Here is a 15,934-nt window from a genome sequence, read left to right on the forward strand (position 1 = left end):
GCTTGGAGCCTGCTTCAGATTCTGTGTCTCTCTTTCTCTTCTCTGCCCCTCCCCCACTCATGCTCTGTCTCTCTCTGTCTCATAAAAATGAATAAAGGTTAAAAAAAAAAAAAAAGTCAACCCAAACTGGAAACAACCTAAATGTCCTGTAATAGGTAAATGGATAAACAAACTTGATATATCCAGGCAATGGAATACTACTCAGCAATAAAAAGGAATAAACTACTGATTCACAAAATAAAGATGAATCTCAGAGGCATTGCTGAAGGAAATAAACCAATTACAAAATTTGCATAGTCTGTGATTCCGTTTACATGAAATTCTAAAAAAAGGCAATTCCATAGGGGTGGAGAGAAGATTAGGGTTTGCCAGCATCAATGTTGGAGAGAGCTGGACTCCTAAGGAGTATCATAAAGAAGTTGTTATTGTTTTGTTTTGTTTTTTTTTAGAGTGATAGGATTCTTCTGTATTCTGAATGTAATGATAGTTACATGAATCTGTATGTGTTAAAACTCACAAAAAATGTAGACCAAAAAAGGTCAATTTTACTATATGTAAATTTTAAAATAAAAAATGAATCTGAATATTTCTACTTTGTTTATAGTTCAATGTGGAACATTGGAAACAAACTGTAGCCCTTTATTGCATCAATTTTCTTAGCTTAGAGATTTTTTTTTATTTTTTTATTGCTTTCTTCAAGATTAATGAGATAATGTTTGTGAAATGTTTTGAGCTCCTTAAAAGGAAATTGCTATGCAAATATAAAATGTTGTTATCATTACCCAGGCCTTATTTTTTCCTTTGCTTTATACTATGAAGTTTATGATCATCTTTATTTTCACATTATTTTTAATGAATTGTAACAATAAAATGTGGTAGCCAAGATATAAAATGAAGCACATGCGTTAACAAGGCTAAAACTTTGTAATTAGAGTTTGAAACATCAGTCTGTCTAAAGATAATTGGCTCTAATGATTATTTCTCTACGTACACAAGCTACAATTTCATGAAGTCCAAGTGTGGCTTAATTCTTCAAGTCACTATCTCCTTTGAGATGTTCTTAGTTTATCTGGGTGTCTGAAGAAAGACAATCAAGCACGAGAAGAAATTCACATAAGAGTATTCTGTCTTCAAAGGGAAGTAATGAGAGAATAGTCAGTTTAATTTAGACTCAGCTTGTATTACATTTTTTTAAGCCTTTTACTCTCTGTGAACAAAAGCATGACTTAAAGATAATATTTAAATTCTTAGGCCCCAAACAAAAAATTTCTTATTTCTTTCTTAAGTACAAAATAAAGAATTCCAAAATTCCCCTTACAAAAATTCCCCATAGGTTCCTATTTATCTTGAGACAAAGTATGAATTCTCCTTTTTGAGGCTTTTTACTATTTAGCTTTATTTAACCCGGACAATGTTACTTCCTGGGTCTACTTTCATATTAACCCTTTACTTCAGGAGCTTTTCCTCTATTCATGGCAATTTCTTACTTCTGTATCTTTACTCAAAGTGATTCTTCCTGCTCCTCTGCCTCAATCTAAAGGGGTGAAAACTCCTGCACAGAATCCACTTGGTTGGGGAGTTTGCATGAGACCTGTATATAAGTTACTCTTAGGTATCTGCCTCTATCCTTGTCTTTGTGGAAGCAAGTGGGGTCCAGTAGCCAACTGATACTAGGCAGTTCCCTGCCCTCGAGTGTGAAGGCAGATTATAAGAAGAAAACAAAAATCGCGTTGACAATTGAGATCAGTAAGTGCCCAAAGCTCAAGTAAAGCTCAACTTCTGTTCTCAGACGAAGCTACACTAAAATATTTCAAAAGGAGAAGATCCAAGGGGTTTAGGGTATATTTAAAAAAATAGCATAAGACATAAAGACTCTTCGATTTCCCAGAGAAAAACTAAATCTTAATTCAAAGTCTTACCATTTTACTAAGTTATAGAAAGAAGTTCTGCAGCAAGTGTTCACGCTTTTCAGACAGCTGGTAGCCCACAGTCACTTAAAGAAATCATCTATTGACCAAAGTTCCTGGACACAATCTTTGACACCAGGAAGGCCCAGAGAAGGATGTGACTTTCCCTTTTTCAAAATAGCATTTGCTTGCCCCAGAGAATTAGAAACATACGAGAATTTAAAAAATAAAAAAAGAGGTGTGCCTGGGTGGCTCAGGTGGTTAAGCATCCAACTGTAGGTTTAGGCTCAGATCATGATATCATAGTTCATGGGACTGAGCCCCACATCTGGTTCCATATTGATAGCATGGAGTCTGTTTGGGATTCTCTCTCTCTCTCTCTCTCTCTCTCTCTCTCTCTCTCTCTGTCCCTCCCCTTCTTGTGCTTGTCTCTCAAAATAAATAAACTTAAAAAAAAAATAAAAGATTCTCTTCCTCTGCTGTTTGCACGCACATGCTCTCTCAATCAACAAATAAAAATTAAAAAAAAGAAAAAGAAACATAAAGAGTTCACAAAAAGTGTGCATTGACGCCTTGTTGACATTTAAATTAAACCACCCTTTCATAAAATCTATGAATTAGGAGATAATTTAGAAGTTGTCTTGTTACAGAAATAAGCTCATATAAGCTTATATACATAGCTTCTTGTCTTGTTATAGAAATAAGAAATGAACTTCAAAGAAGTGAAACTAATTCCTGCCTTAGTCCTGAAATTCCTATCTGTGATCCAGAAATCTGTGGGATACATAGAATTCTAATTGAATAGTACTTTATTAAATTTTGGACCCCACAGCTTTTGTATCATTAAGGAATTTGAATTTATCCTGTAGATAACTGGGAGTAGAGTCTTTGAGGATTTTAGAACATGTGAGTAAGACGATGAAAGTAATATTGGTGAAGATAAACCTGGCAGTGGTGTATAGAGTAGATGGGAGGGAGAAGAGCCTGAAGAAAAAGGTTTCATTGAGACCAAGTCTACAATGCCTCTGATTTGAAGGTGAAAAATGATAACGCTGATTTTAGACATGTTGAATTTAAGTCATGGTGGAACCTTTAGATAGATATAGTCTATACATTCATGGAGAGAGGAGACTAGATTGTTGAGAGTTCTGGGTGGCCAAAATGGATTTGGGAGTGCCTGCTAAAATAATAATTGAATTCATGGAAATAAACCATATGAGGAGAAAATATTGAAAAAGAAAGTAAGGAAAACCTTAGCAAATGCATACAGAGGTAGGGGAGAGGAGGACATTAACGTCTGTTGACCTGCAACATATGCCAGCAATTTGGCTAAGAAATTTGAATGCTTCCCTTAGTTATCCTAACTGCATTTTAAAATATGCATTACTGCCATTCTACTCAGGAGGAGACTCAGAGATTTTAAAGTAGTTTGTGGAAGTTCACTTAACAAGGCTTGGAGTTGGGATTTGAATCTATACCTGTTAAGCTTCAAAGGTCACACCCCTTTCAGTAGCCCATTAGAATACATGGAGGCAGGACACCAGAGAAGGCAGGTCATAGGGAATATGGGTGACAACCACATCTACCTTTTCATCTGTCATATTCCCAGCACATCGAAAGTGATCGAAAGTAGTTGCTGAATGACTAAAGAAAAGCAAACCACTTTATTGATGCCTTGGGCCAGGTAGCCACTGAGTTTTATGTTTGTATTATTTAGTCCCTCACAACACCCCTAAAGTGACATGAGCCATTACAGTGCTTTCATGGTCACCCAGAATTCAAGCCAAAGTAAGTCTGTCTCTGTATTTGGGTTTCCAACCTCCATGCTATACTGAGAAAATCTATCAATTTTGAGTTAGAGGCCACTGATGACTCTTATGAGAAGAGACTCATTAGTGATAAAAATGAAAATTTTATTCAATGGGATATAAACACAGAAGTCAAAGGGGAAAAAGTGAGAAATTTTCCAGAGAAAGAATAAATAGAAATCAGACACTTACTAATTGGAGAATCAAGGTTCAAGTTGATTTCTTTATATTGTTTCGTGGCAAGTGGGAAGCTGAGCCTGTTTTAAGTCAAAGGGTAATCATTAGTGGATACTAAAAATATCTAACAAAAAAGAAGTTAGTTAAAGAGAAGCAGGGGAGCAAAAAAAAAAGATGTAAGACATAGGTCAAATGCATGGTAAAAAATGAACAGGAGTAAAGGCAAGGGAGTGGAGTGGAGAAAACAGTCTTTTAGGTGATGTGAAAAGGCTGAGATGAAGGAACTTGTTTCTTATTGGCAACTGAAAGCAGAAGGCCCTTCTCCATGGGTCTTGGGGTATCTTCACAGGAACCAGTATTTGGTTTCTTAAAACAAGTCCAAACAAATGGTATGCAAACCTAATCACATCATAGGGGTAGTCAAACTTAATAGTGACTGGATAATGGCTGCAGAGGAGACAGATGGCTTTCTTATTCTCACCACTGTACTTATTTCACACGTTTGGTCACAATGGCCCACTATATATTTCTCAAAATTGTCTTCATCAGAGTGAGTATTCACTCAACACAAAGATGATCTCTTCCTTAGGGATAACTGAACATACTCAAGCACCACTGATCAAAATATTTTCCTCAGCACTGTCCTCTTGTTCAGGCCAAATGCCAGAACAGTGGCAGTTTGTGTTGATGGTTCAAGATATATAGAGACCAGCAATTTTTATGGCACCTTGGGTGGGCTGATAAAGTTATTGCTTAAGGAATGTTGTCTCTGTGACAATGAAGGAGGACACATCCACCCTAAAACAAGCTTTTGTCATTTCTCTCTCTCTCTCTCTCTCGTTTTGGTTAGGATCAGAAGATACTTCTGTATCAAAAGTGCTGGGCTACCTTTTGAATTAAACATAGACTATGGACCTGCCCATGTCAGCTAATACTATGATATACCACTGATGTGAAGTTTGAAGAAGTTTATTGATGAGTTTTAGCATACAAAGTTGGTACTCATTCAATAAAATTGGATTCTTTGCAGCATCATTGATAAGTCTGGGTGGAAGAGACATAGCATGGCTTTCAGTGGCCCCCTTTTCTCTGAAAATCAGCAGTTTTTTCTCTTTCCTGTGCTTGATGACACTGCACAATGGGCAGTCTAAATAGCATTGCCACACACATGTCCTTTTAACATGACTATTCTGAATGTAGCAGTAGAGCCATATCCATTACAAAACACTAGAATTGTTGGTCCTCAAAAGGCTGTAATCATTATCTCTCCGTAGTATTTTCTACTGCTGTCTACTTCATTTGTGAACTTATTCCTTTGACTTCTATATTATTACTCCAGTGAATTCCACATTTAAACATTCTTTTTCAATTTCCCTTTCATTCTGCCCAAACATTCCATATTGGTATTTCTGAGGTTTGTGTCCCAAGATCACTTCCTTCTCATTCTATCGCCAAGAATCCAAATCATTCTAATCGACATATGGCGAGCTTTGGACTTCCAAATCTGTACCTTCAGCTCCAGAATTCTTCCCCAAAGCTCCAGACACATATCTAAATACTTTCAGGATATTCTAAACTTGGGGTCCTATAGAACTTTATACTTAACATGTTCAAACATGAACTTGCCCTTTCTAAGACTAGAACTCCTTTTGACCAATAGTTCCATCAATCATCTAATGATCACCAAGGATCTATTCTGGACTCCTTTAAATACCACATTTAAATTTCATTTACTACTGTTTTATGTCAGGTCCCCATCATCTTAGAAGGGTTATTTCAATAGATAAGATAGACCAACCCAAAGATTGGTCTTTTGGCTCACTTCTTGCCCTGGCTTCTATCCAGACTCCGTAATGCTGGCAACCTGTGATGTTGCTTACTCTTCTGCTTTAAAGTCTGTATGGTGTTCTGAAACTTAAATTTCAAATCCATTAGAATAAGGGATAAATAATAATAGAACAGAATAAAGAATAGGTAATAATACAAAATAGTGACTAACCACTGGAAAGATCCAACTACTCTATCCCATCTGCAAATACTGTTTGTAGTCTTCACGTTACATTCAAGTGTCTAATACATTCAAGTGTCTCACAACACTTATGAAATTCTTCCAAATATTTATATCATTTCTGTTACATAGTAACAGTGATCCATGATAATGCTTTGTTGTCTTGCTAGAAAGAAAAACAGCCCACATAATCCACTCCATACCTCAAAGCCTATTAAGTCCAATATTAGTTTTCTCTTTCCCAGGCTGGAGAACACCTCAGTTGGCTTTCCCCTTAGGATTTTTTTCCCCCAGTCTTTATGTGTTTTTGTAGTCCACTTTAGAACCTTCTTGTTTAGATAACATGGAAAGAAATTAGAGTCATTATTGTAATAAATCCTGATTTTATATTGACTAAATCAGGAAGCTACAACGAGATTGCCATTTACAATATTCTTAATGCCTCCAAGGCTCCTGTTTGGCTTTGGTCATTTTTCCCTCCCAGAGCTCTTTTTTTTCTATTGAAACCAGATGACATGAAATACAGAAATGCTTCATTACACCTTGAAACATACTTTTAAGCTTCAGAGTAGTTACAGCCAAATTCTAAAGCATGAGACTTTTTCTGCTTTTTGAGCAAACACCTCCGCTCCTAAATGGCCCGAAAACACTAGTGTGGATTACAAATTCAGTCAGATGGACACACACTTTGACAAGAATATTTATTTGTTATTACTGAAAAATACATAAAGACGAAAGGTTGCTTAGCTTCTGATTTTCCACAGTACAGAGGATATTGTAAGAAAGGGGGAAATATCTGTTATATACGGCAGTTTACATTTCTAAGGCATTTAGGCTTATAAGTAGTAGGTGCACCTAGGCCCACTTACTTGAGTTTAAACATACTGAGGCACACCAGGCAGGCAAAGGATTTCAAACTATACAGGAAACTCTTTCATGCACTTGGGTCTAGGATTGTAAATCCACCTTCCATTCCCCTATCGCTTGTTTTTTCCACACGAGTTTTGGAGTTGTTCATAGAACCGGTAATAATCTACTCTTCAAGAGTTTGTTTATAATGACAGCGCCAATGGGGCACACGGGACAGAACTATTGCATGGACAGGTTCTGTAGACTCTTACCAAATTGAGGCTCAGTAAGAAAAACACCGATTTGCAAAGGCACAGTGGAGACAGGTTTAATGCATTAAATACAAAATGAATCATTCACAATAACAAGTTTAGTGTTTCAGGGAACTTTTGTTAATACAACACAGTTGGTCACACAAAATACAAATGCTTCTGTTGATTTGTCTTGGCAACTCAGATACATCAACAGTGCTAACAGTTTAACAGCTTTGTTCTCATCTGACAGAAAATAATGGCAGTTCTGCAAGGCAAATGTTAAACCTGACCGTATGTATTTATTAATTCCACAGTGTTTTGACAGATTAGAGGGGACGGAACTCAGAGGATGCTGACACGCTCACTGAGGGCTTTCATCTCTGTTTCTTCAGCGTCAGGACTGTCACTGTGGCTAGCACTGGGATTGATCAGGTGCTCAGGGTACTGCAGCCCCTGCTCGCCAGCGTACTGCTCCCACCGCAGGTCGTCACTTTCGTGGGTGATGTAGCGTTCCCCGATTTTGCACTCGAGCTCTCGCAAATCTAACCAGGTCTGATAATCCTGAGGAAGGAATTCCAAAACATTACCATGGAGACGATGAAAACTCATTAAAATACTGTCTCATTTGTTGTCAGTACCCGCAACTGATGAGTTACCCTTTTTCCTTCCACGCTATCAGTGCCCTGTCTTTCCATCAGGCACCCTGAAGTGACGTCATTGGCAGCAAAGCCATCCTATTTGCCTAAACTATTGTGCATCAGGGGGTGGGCAATCAGTGCTTGCGGCCAAGCAATTAGGAATACTGGTATTCCTTTGATATTTAAGGCCTACAAATAACCCTTCAGTATTTCACAGTATCATTTTTCTAAAGTTGAATGTGAAAATAAATATGCAAGAGAAAACAAACACACGCCTATATTTTATATTTGCCGTGCATTTGTTCCATGAATGTTAGCATAGGCTTTTAAAACACAGCTTGCAAAGGAGTACAGTGCATGACCAGATGGGCATCTGCTTGGATGCCCAAGGATTCTTCTCAGGATTACATATACAGATTTTCTTAAAATCTGGTCTTTGGAGTTTTACAACGACCCTTAGATTTTTTTTTTTTTTTTGGCACGTGTGCAAGGGCATGTATGTATGTGTGGTATATTTCTTCCCTGTCACATTTTCTTGGTAGAGAGATTAAGAAACACTAAATTGTTATTAGAAGAATAGAATTAGAAGAATAGAATTGTTATTAGAAGAATAGAAGGAGAGATAAAGGTCTTCCCAAACAAACAAAGACTGAAGGAATTTGTCACCACGAAACCAGCCCTACAAGAGATCCTAAGGGGGATCCTGTGAGACAAAGTACCAGAGACATCACTACAAGCATAAAACATACAGACATCACAATGACTCTAAACCCGTATCTTTCTATAATAACACTGAATGTAAATGGATTAAATGCGCCAACCAAAAGACATAGGGTATCAGAATGGATAAAAAAACAAGACCCATCTATTTGCTGTCTACAAGAGACTCATTTTAGATCTGAGGACACCTTTAGATTGAGAGTGAGGGGATGGAGAACTATTTATCATGCTACTGGAAGCCAAAAGAAAGCTGGAGTAGCCATACTTATATCAGACAAACTAGACTTTAAATTAAAGGCTGTAACAAGAGATGAAGAAGGGCATTATATAATAATTACAGGGTCTATCCATCAGGAAGAGCTAACAATTATAAATGTCTATGCGCCAAATACCGAAGCCCCCAGATATATAAAACAGTTACTCATAAACATAAGCAACCTTATTGATAAGAATGTGGTCATTGCAGGGGACTTTAACACACCACTTACAGAAATGGATAGATCATCTAGACACACAGTCAATAAAGAAACAAGGGCCCTGAATGATACATTGGATCAGATGGACTTGACAGATATATTTAGAACGCTGCATCCCAAAGCAACAGAATATACTTTCTTCTCGAGTGCACATGGAACATTCTCCAAGATAGATCATATACTGGGTCACAAAACAGCCCTTCATAAGTTTACAAGAATTGAAATTATACCATGCATACTTTCAGACCACAATGCTATGAAGCTTGAAATCAACCACAGGAAAAAGTCTGGAAAACCTCCAAAAGCATGGAGGTTAAAGAACACCCTACTAACGAATGAGTGGGTCAACCAGGCAATTAGAGAAGAAATTAAAAAATATATGGAAACAAACGAAAATGAAAATACAACAATCCAAACGCTTTGGGACGCAGCGAAGGCAGTCCTGAGAGGAAAATACATTGCAGTCCAGGCCTATCTCAAGAAACAAGAAAAATCCCAAATACAAAATCTAACAGCACACCTAAAGGAAATAGAGGCAGAACAGCAAAGGCAGCCTAAACCCAGCAGAAGAAGAGAAATCATAAAGATCAGAGCAGAAATAAACAATATAGAATCTAAAAAAACTGTAGAGCAGATCAACGAAACCAAGAGTTGGTTTTTTGAAAAAATAAACAAAATTGACAAACCTCTAGCCAGGCTTCTCAAAAAGAAAAGGGAGATGACCCAAATAGATAAAATCATGAATGAAAATGGAATTATTACAACCAATCCCTCAGAGATACAAACAATTATCAGGGAATACTATGAAAAATTATATGCCAACAAATTGGACAACCTGGAAGAAATGGACAAATTCCTAAACACCCACACTCTTCCAAAACTCAATCAGGAGGAAATAGAAAGCTTGAACAGACCCATAACCAGCGAAGAAATTGAATCGGTTATCAAAAATCTCCCAACAAATAAGAGTCCAGGACCAGATGGCTTCCCAGGGGAGTTCTACCAGACGTTTAAAGCAGAGATAATACCTATCCTTCTCAAGCTATTCCAAGAAATAGAAAGGGAAGGAAAACTTCCAGACTCATTCTATGAAGCCAGTATTACTTTGATTCCTAAACCAGACAGAGACCCAGTAAAAAAAGAGAACTACAGGCCAATATCCCTGATGAATATGGATGCAAAAATTCTCAATAAGATACTAGCAAATCGAATTCAACAGCATATAAAAAGAATTATTCACCATGATCAAGTGGGATTCATTCCTGGGATGCAGGGCTGGTTCAACATTCGCAAATCGATCAACGTGATACATCACATTAACAAAAAAAAAGAGAAGAACCATATGATCCTGTCAATCGATGCAGAAAAGGCCTTTGACAAAATCCAGCACCCTTTCTTAATAAAAACCCTTGAGAAAGTCGGGATAGAAGGAACATACTTAAAGATCATAAAAGCCATTTATGAAAAGCCCACAGCTAACATCATCCTCAATGGGGAAAAACTGAGAGCTTTTTCCCTGAGATCAGGAACACGACAGGGATGCCCACTCTCACCGCTGCTGTTTAATATAGTGCTGGAAGTTCTAGCATCAGCAATCAGACAACAAAAGGAAATCAAAGGCATCCAAATTGGCAAAGATGAAGTCAAGCTTTCGCTTTTTGCAGATGACATGATATTATACATGGAAAATCCGATAGACTCCACCAAAAGTCTGCTAGAACTGATACATGAATTCAGCAAAGTTGCCGGATACAAAATCAATGTACAGAAATCAGTTGCATTCTTATACACTAACAATGAAGCAACAGAAAGACAAATAAAGAAACTGATCCCATTCACAATTGCACCAAGAAGCATAAAATACCTAGGAATAAATCTAACCAAAGATGTAAAAGATCTGTATGCTGAAAACTATAGAAAGCTTATGCAGGTAATTGAAGAAGATATAAAGAAATGGAAAGACATTCCCTGCTCATGGATTGGAAGAATAAATATTGTCAAAATGTCAATACTACCCAAAGCTATCTACACATTCAATGCAATCCCAATCAAAATTGCACCAGCATTCTTCTCGAAACTAGAACAAGCAATCCTAAAACTCATATGGAACCACAAAAGGCCCCGAATAGCCAAAGTAATTTTGAAGAAGAAGACCAAAGCAGGAGGCATCACAATCCCAGACTTTAGCCTCTACTACAAAGCTGTCATCATCAAGACAGCATGGTATTGGCATAAAAACAGACACATAGACCAATGGAATCGAATAGAAACCCCAGAACTAGACCCACAAACGTATGGCCAACTCATTTTTGACAAAGCAGGAAAGAACATCCAATGGAAAAAAGACAGTCTCTTTAACAAATGGTGCTGGGAGAACTGGACAGCAACATGCAGAAGGTTGAAACTAGACCACTTTCTCACACCATTCACAAAAATAAACTCAAAATGGATAAAGGACCTGAATGTGAGACAGGAAACCATCAAAACCTTAGAGGAGAAAGCAGGAAAAGACCTCTCTGACCTCAGCCGTAGCAATCTCTTACTCGGCACATCCCCAAAGGCAAGGGAATTAAAAGCAAAAGTGAATTACTGGGACCTTATGAAGATAAAAAGCTTCTGCACAGCAAAGGAAACAACCAACAAAACTAAAAGGCAACCAACGGAATGGGAAAAGATATTTGCAAATGACACATCGGACAAAGGGCTAGTATCCAAAATCTATAAAGAACTCATCAAACTCCACACCCGAAAAACAAATAACCCAGTGAAGAAATGGGCAGAAAACATGAATAGACACTTCTCTAAAGAAGACATCCGGATGGCCAACAGGCACATGAAAAGATGTTCAACGTCGCTCCTCATCAGGGAAATACAAATCAAAACCACACTCAGATATCACCTCACGCCAGTCAGAGTGGCCAAAATGAAGAAATCAGGAGACTATAGATGCTGGAGAGGATGTGGAGAGACGGGAACCCTCTTGCACTGTTGGTGGGAATGCAAATTGGTGCAGCCGCTCTGGAAAGCAGTGTGGAGGTTCCTCAAAAAATTAAAAATAGACCTACCCTATGACCCAGCAATAGCACTGCTAGGAATTTATCCAAGGGATACAGGAGTACTGATGCATAGGGGCACTTGTACCCCAATGTTTATAGCAGCACTCTCAACAATCGCCAAATTATGGAAAGAGCCTAAATGTCCATCAACTGATGAATGGATAAAGAAATTGTGGTTTATATACACAATGGAATACTACGTGGCAATGAGAAAGAATGAAATATGGCCTTTTGTAGCAACGTGGATGGAACTGGAGAGTGTGATGCTAAGTGAAATAAGCCATACAGAGAAAGACAGATACCATATGGTTTCACTCTTATGTGGATCCTGAGAAACGTAACAGAAACACATGGGGGAGGGGAAGGGAAAAAAAAAAAAAAAAAAAGAGGTTAGAGTGGGAGAGAGCCAAAGCATAAGAGACTGTTAAAAACTGAGAACAAACTGAGGGTTGATGGGGGGTGGGAGGGAGGGCAGGGTGGGCGATGGGTATTGAGGAGGGCACCTTTTGGGATGAGCACTGGGTGTTGTATGGAAACCAATTTGACAGTAAATTTCATATATTAAAAAAAAAAAATACAAAAAAAAAAAAAAAAATCCTAAGAAGTTGCATGCATTTTGGCAAACGAATTGATGTAAGAACACTTTTAATTAAGCATATAACAAAATATTTTTACATATAATATTAAATCTTATCAATATTCAGAAGTTCATCTGATCGGGAAAATATCCAATGAAGGATTTTTACCTGTAGCCAAGGGTGACTCAAGGTCTTATCCACGCTATAGCGCTTTCTCATTTTTACTTGCAGCAAGTTATTGATAAGATCAATGGCTGAAAAAAATTCAATTATTGGTAAAAATGGATGACAAATATGGAATATATGCATAATTCATTTACAGTTTATTTCACATCCACTATTTCACAGTGTCAAATGCAGGATAGTGATAGCAAGCACCAGAACCTGAAGAAAATACCTCTTGAGAATTCTAAAACCTTGGCCTTCATTTTATTTTGGATGTTAAAAAATGAAATTGAAAACAATTGTGGAGGAGGGAGTATGAGTCTTTTGTGAGTGCAATGTAAATTTCTCTTCTAGTCTGTAATACATTTTTCTAACGTAGGAGTTTTGCTTAAATATACATCATTTAACTGTTTCTTGTACTAAATGCAGAATGCAATTACTATTCAAGAGAAAGCATTTACTAATCTTGTGTTTAAAGTTTAACTATACATAATGGGCTTCATAGTCTTGAATTAAATGACAGATATCTGGACACCAAATTAAAACGAATAAAATAAAACACAAAATGGGCCACAACTCAGGATAAACTCAGCCAATGACCCAATAGGAAAATACTTTTTATTTCTCCTGTTTGCTTTTTAAAATATCCAATGAATTAGAATTATATCAGCCTTCATTGTTTTCTAGGGGAAGACAGGAAAGGAATTTGTCTAACAAGAATGATTCTATGAGGTTAGAACCAGTCTATCCAGCTTAGTACTCTGTCTCTGATTGGGACTCCCAACAGAGTGCAATTTAGGGGGGAAACAGTGATCCTTCTAGTTATCTAGTCTCCAAAGCATCTGAGTTACCTATACTTCATGTGACAGAATTTTCCCTCACCTTTGTAAAAATTATATTTTCAGCCTAGATTATTAATAACTCATTATTTATTAAATTCACTATTACACTTCCTATTCATTCTTGTAATAATTTCCCATATCTTTCATCTTTGCATTTTCTTCTCCAAAAAGAGCTTAGTGAAATCTGCCAAACCAATGGAAACATTCACATTTCACCGAAGTCAATTTCCACCTGTAACATACCCTGGTCATTATATTTCCTAAGAGATGGATCTTTCATCTCCAAATCTTAATCAAATAGGTAGCTGATATAAAAAAATGCAAATTAACTCCCCAACTTCCCCAATCATCAAGTCCTGAATCAAGTGGCTTTGACCCTATTGTATGGTTTACATCAGCCTGTATGGATCTGAAAATACAGGCTGTCACAGGAGTCCAGAGGCAACCTGGGACAAAGATTGCTTCAAACAGAATGAATCCGAATCCTTTTCATTATCAGGAAAAGAGGAATGATTTCTACAGACATTTTTAAAAACTGTTTATCTTTTATTGTTTATTTTGAGAGAGAGAGCGCGCGCACGCGCGTCCGTGTGTGCTAGTGGGAGAGGAGCAGAAAGAGAGAAGGAGAGAGAGAATCCCAAGCAGGTTACACACTATCAGGGCAGAGCCCAACAAGGGGCTCAATCCAACAAACGATGAGATCATGACCTGAGCCGAAATCAAGAGTCAGACGCTCAAATGACTGGACCACCCATGCACCACAAGAGAAACAATTTCTATAGTCTTTTGGTAACTTAGAGTTCTATCTCTCTGATACCAACACTCCAAGTATTTGCATGCTTGAATGGCCGTAGAATTAAACACTTAAGAATTCTTTGGAGAATTCTTGGAGAAAGTAAATGCAATAGCTCACATTTAAATGCTTTCTAGGCTGATACACTCTTGCCTTAGCTAGGATACCATAGGAAACACAGTACTTAGTACAATTTCAAATTCCAAGCATGTGTTCCCAGAGAGCTTTTGAAAGTATAGTTCTCTCAGTGAACTGTGTATTGGGCATGTGCTTTAAAACATCCATTCACATGATTTACTCACTGGTGAGTAAAGTGCACCTTCCGTTCTTGCTGCTGGGAACTCACAGAGCAAAAATGGAGGATGAGGGGAGACGGGAGAGCTTATGCACTACTGTAAGTGCGCCACAGCATTACGCTTCCCCAGACCCGGCAGGCAATAAATACATGTTATTAATTCACTCATTCTGCTTTGAGTTCTATAATTAGGAAGGTGGGAGTACAGTAACTCAACAAAAGGGTTGGTTTGTGCCCAAATGCACCCCAACAGTGAACCATACTGCCTAATGGGGAGGGAAGTACTGCCAGAGGAGAAACTGTAAGTTTCTGCAGGGAATGGAATATGTGGAGATGAAACATTTTTTCTGCTGAACGAAGCACCCACAGGCTGAGCACAGCCACAGTACCCAGGTGATGTGAAGAAACACAGCCAGATAATGGCAAGTACCTCCAAGAGAAAATAGTTTAGAAGTTAAGGACAGAGTTAGAAGATTTATGTGTGTGCATATAAATTTGTGTGTGTATTTGTGTGTTGATAAATATATTTTGTGGCTTTTGGTAGACAAAAACAAATATGGTTAACTTTAGGCACCTGGCTTTACTCTGAAAATAGGTCCATCATTAGTGTTTGAGAGCCCCATTCTACTCATTGCCCCTTCTGAACTCTTACAATCATACATTCTCACCTCATACAATCCAGCATTAACTATACCATCCAAAATGCCTTCCACTGAGTCCATTTTTAAGAGAAATTCTACAGTTTTTTCTTTTTTAACAATGTTTTCTGTATTGGTAATGTTCTTCACATGTGTCACTCATTCTTTAATCTGTTCATTCACCAAATCTGCCCTAACGAATTACTGTTGGCAATTGCTTAAGGAACAAAAAAGTAATGATAGAGTTCTGACCCCAAAACACTCCCAGTCTAGTTGCAAAGGCAAAATATGAGTGCATGCACGTACACACACTCACACACTGGAACATTCTGTGAATGTCTTTCAAAAACTAAGACAGGGAGCACACTCCAGCAGTAGGAAACAGGAGTGAAGAAGCAGGCTGTGGTAGTAGCCTGGAAAGTCAGAAGGAAAAATGGCAAGCTGGCATAGCAGAGAAGAATGCCAGGCCCCAAGGTGGGAGGGAGAAAAAGAAGATCCAGGCTCCCCAGAGCCTCATGAGGATCTGCAGCCCAAGAGGTCTCTGTAGCCCCATGAAGAAAGGGATACTGGAGAAGCAGATCATATCTCAGAAAATCGTGGTACCCTGCACTTCCTTCCCTACATACGGGAATATCCAAATATCTGCCTGGTCTCCACAGTTTTGGGCAATCAGCAGATGCCATTTTAAATAGCTGACATTGGTTAGGGCCAAAGCTATGCAGGAAATCCT

At 37.9% G+C, this 15,934-nt stretch overlaps 1 protein-coding gene across 3 annotated transcripts in view; it reads right to left on the reverse strand.

Moving 5' to 3' along the window:
* Positions 1–6,587: 6,587 nt before the first annotated feature.
* PRKD1 (protein kinase D1) overlaps positions 6,588–15,934 on the reverse strand; it is a 335,451-nt gene continuing 326,104 nt past the window's right edge. For all 3 annotated transcript variants that reach the window (XM_058738713.1, XM_058738712.1, XM_058738714.1), the window contains 2 exons: positions 12,640–12,725; positions 6,588–7,564 (listed from right to left, as the gene is read on the reverse strand). In XM_058738713.1, the coding sequence (XP_058594696.1) occupies positions 7,346–7,564; positions 12,640–12,725 (305 nt within the window). In that variant the 3' untranslated portion in view covers positions 6,588–7,345. The remainder of the gene's footprint in view (positions 7,565–12,639; positions 12,726–15,934) is intronic.

The sequence above is a fragment of the Neofelis nebulosa genome, chromosome 7, assembly GCF_028018385.1.
Source record: "Neofelis nebulosa isolate mNeoNeb1 chromosome 7, mNeoNeb1.pri, whole genome shotgun sequence".
NCBI lineage: Eukaryota > Metazoa > Chordata > Mammalia > Carnivora > Felidae > Neofelis > Neofelis nebulosa.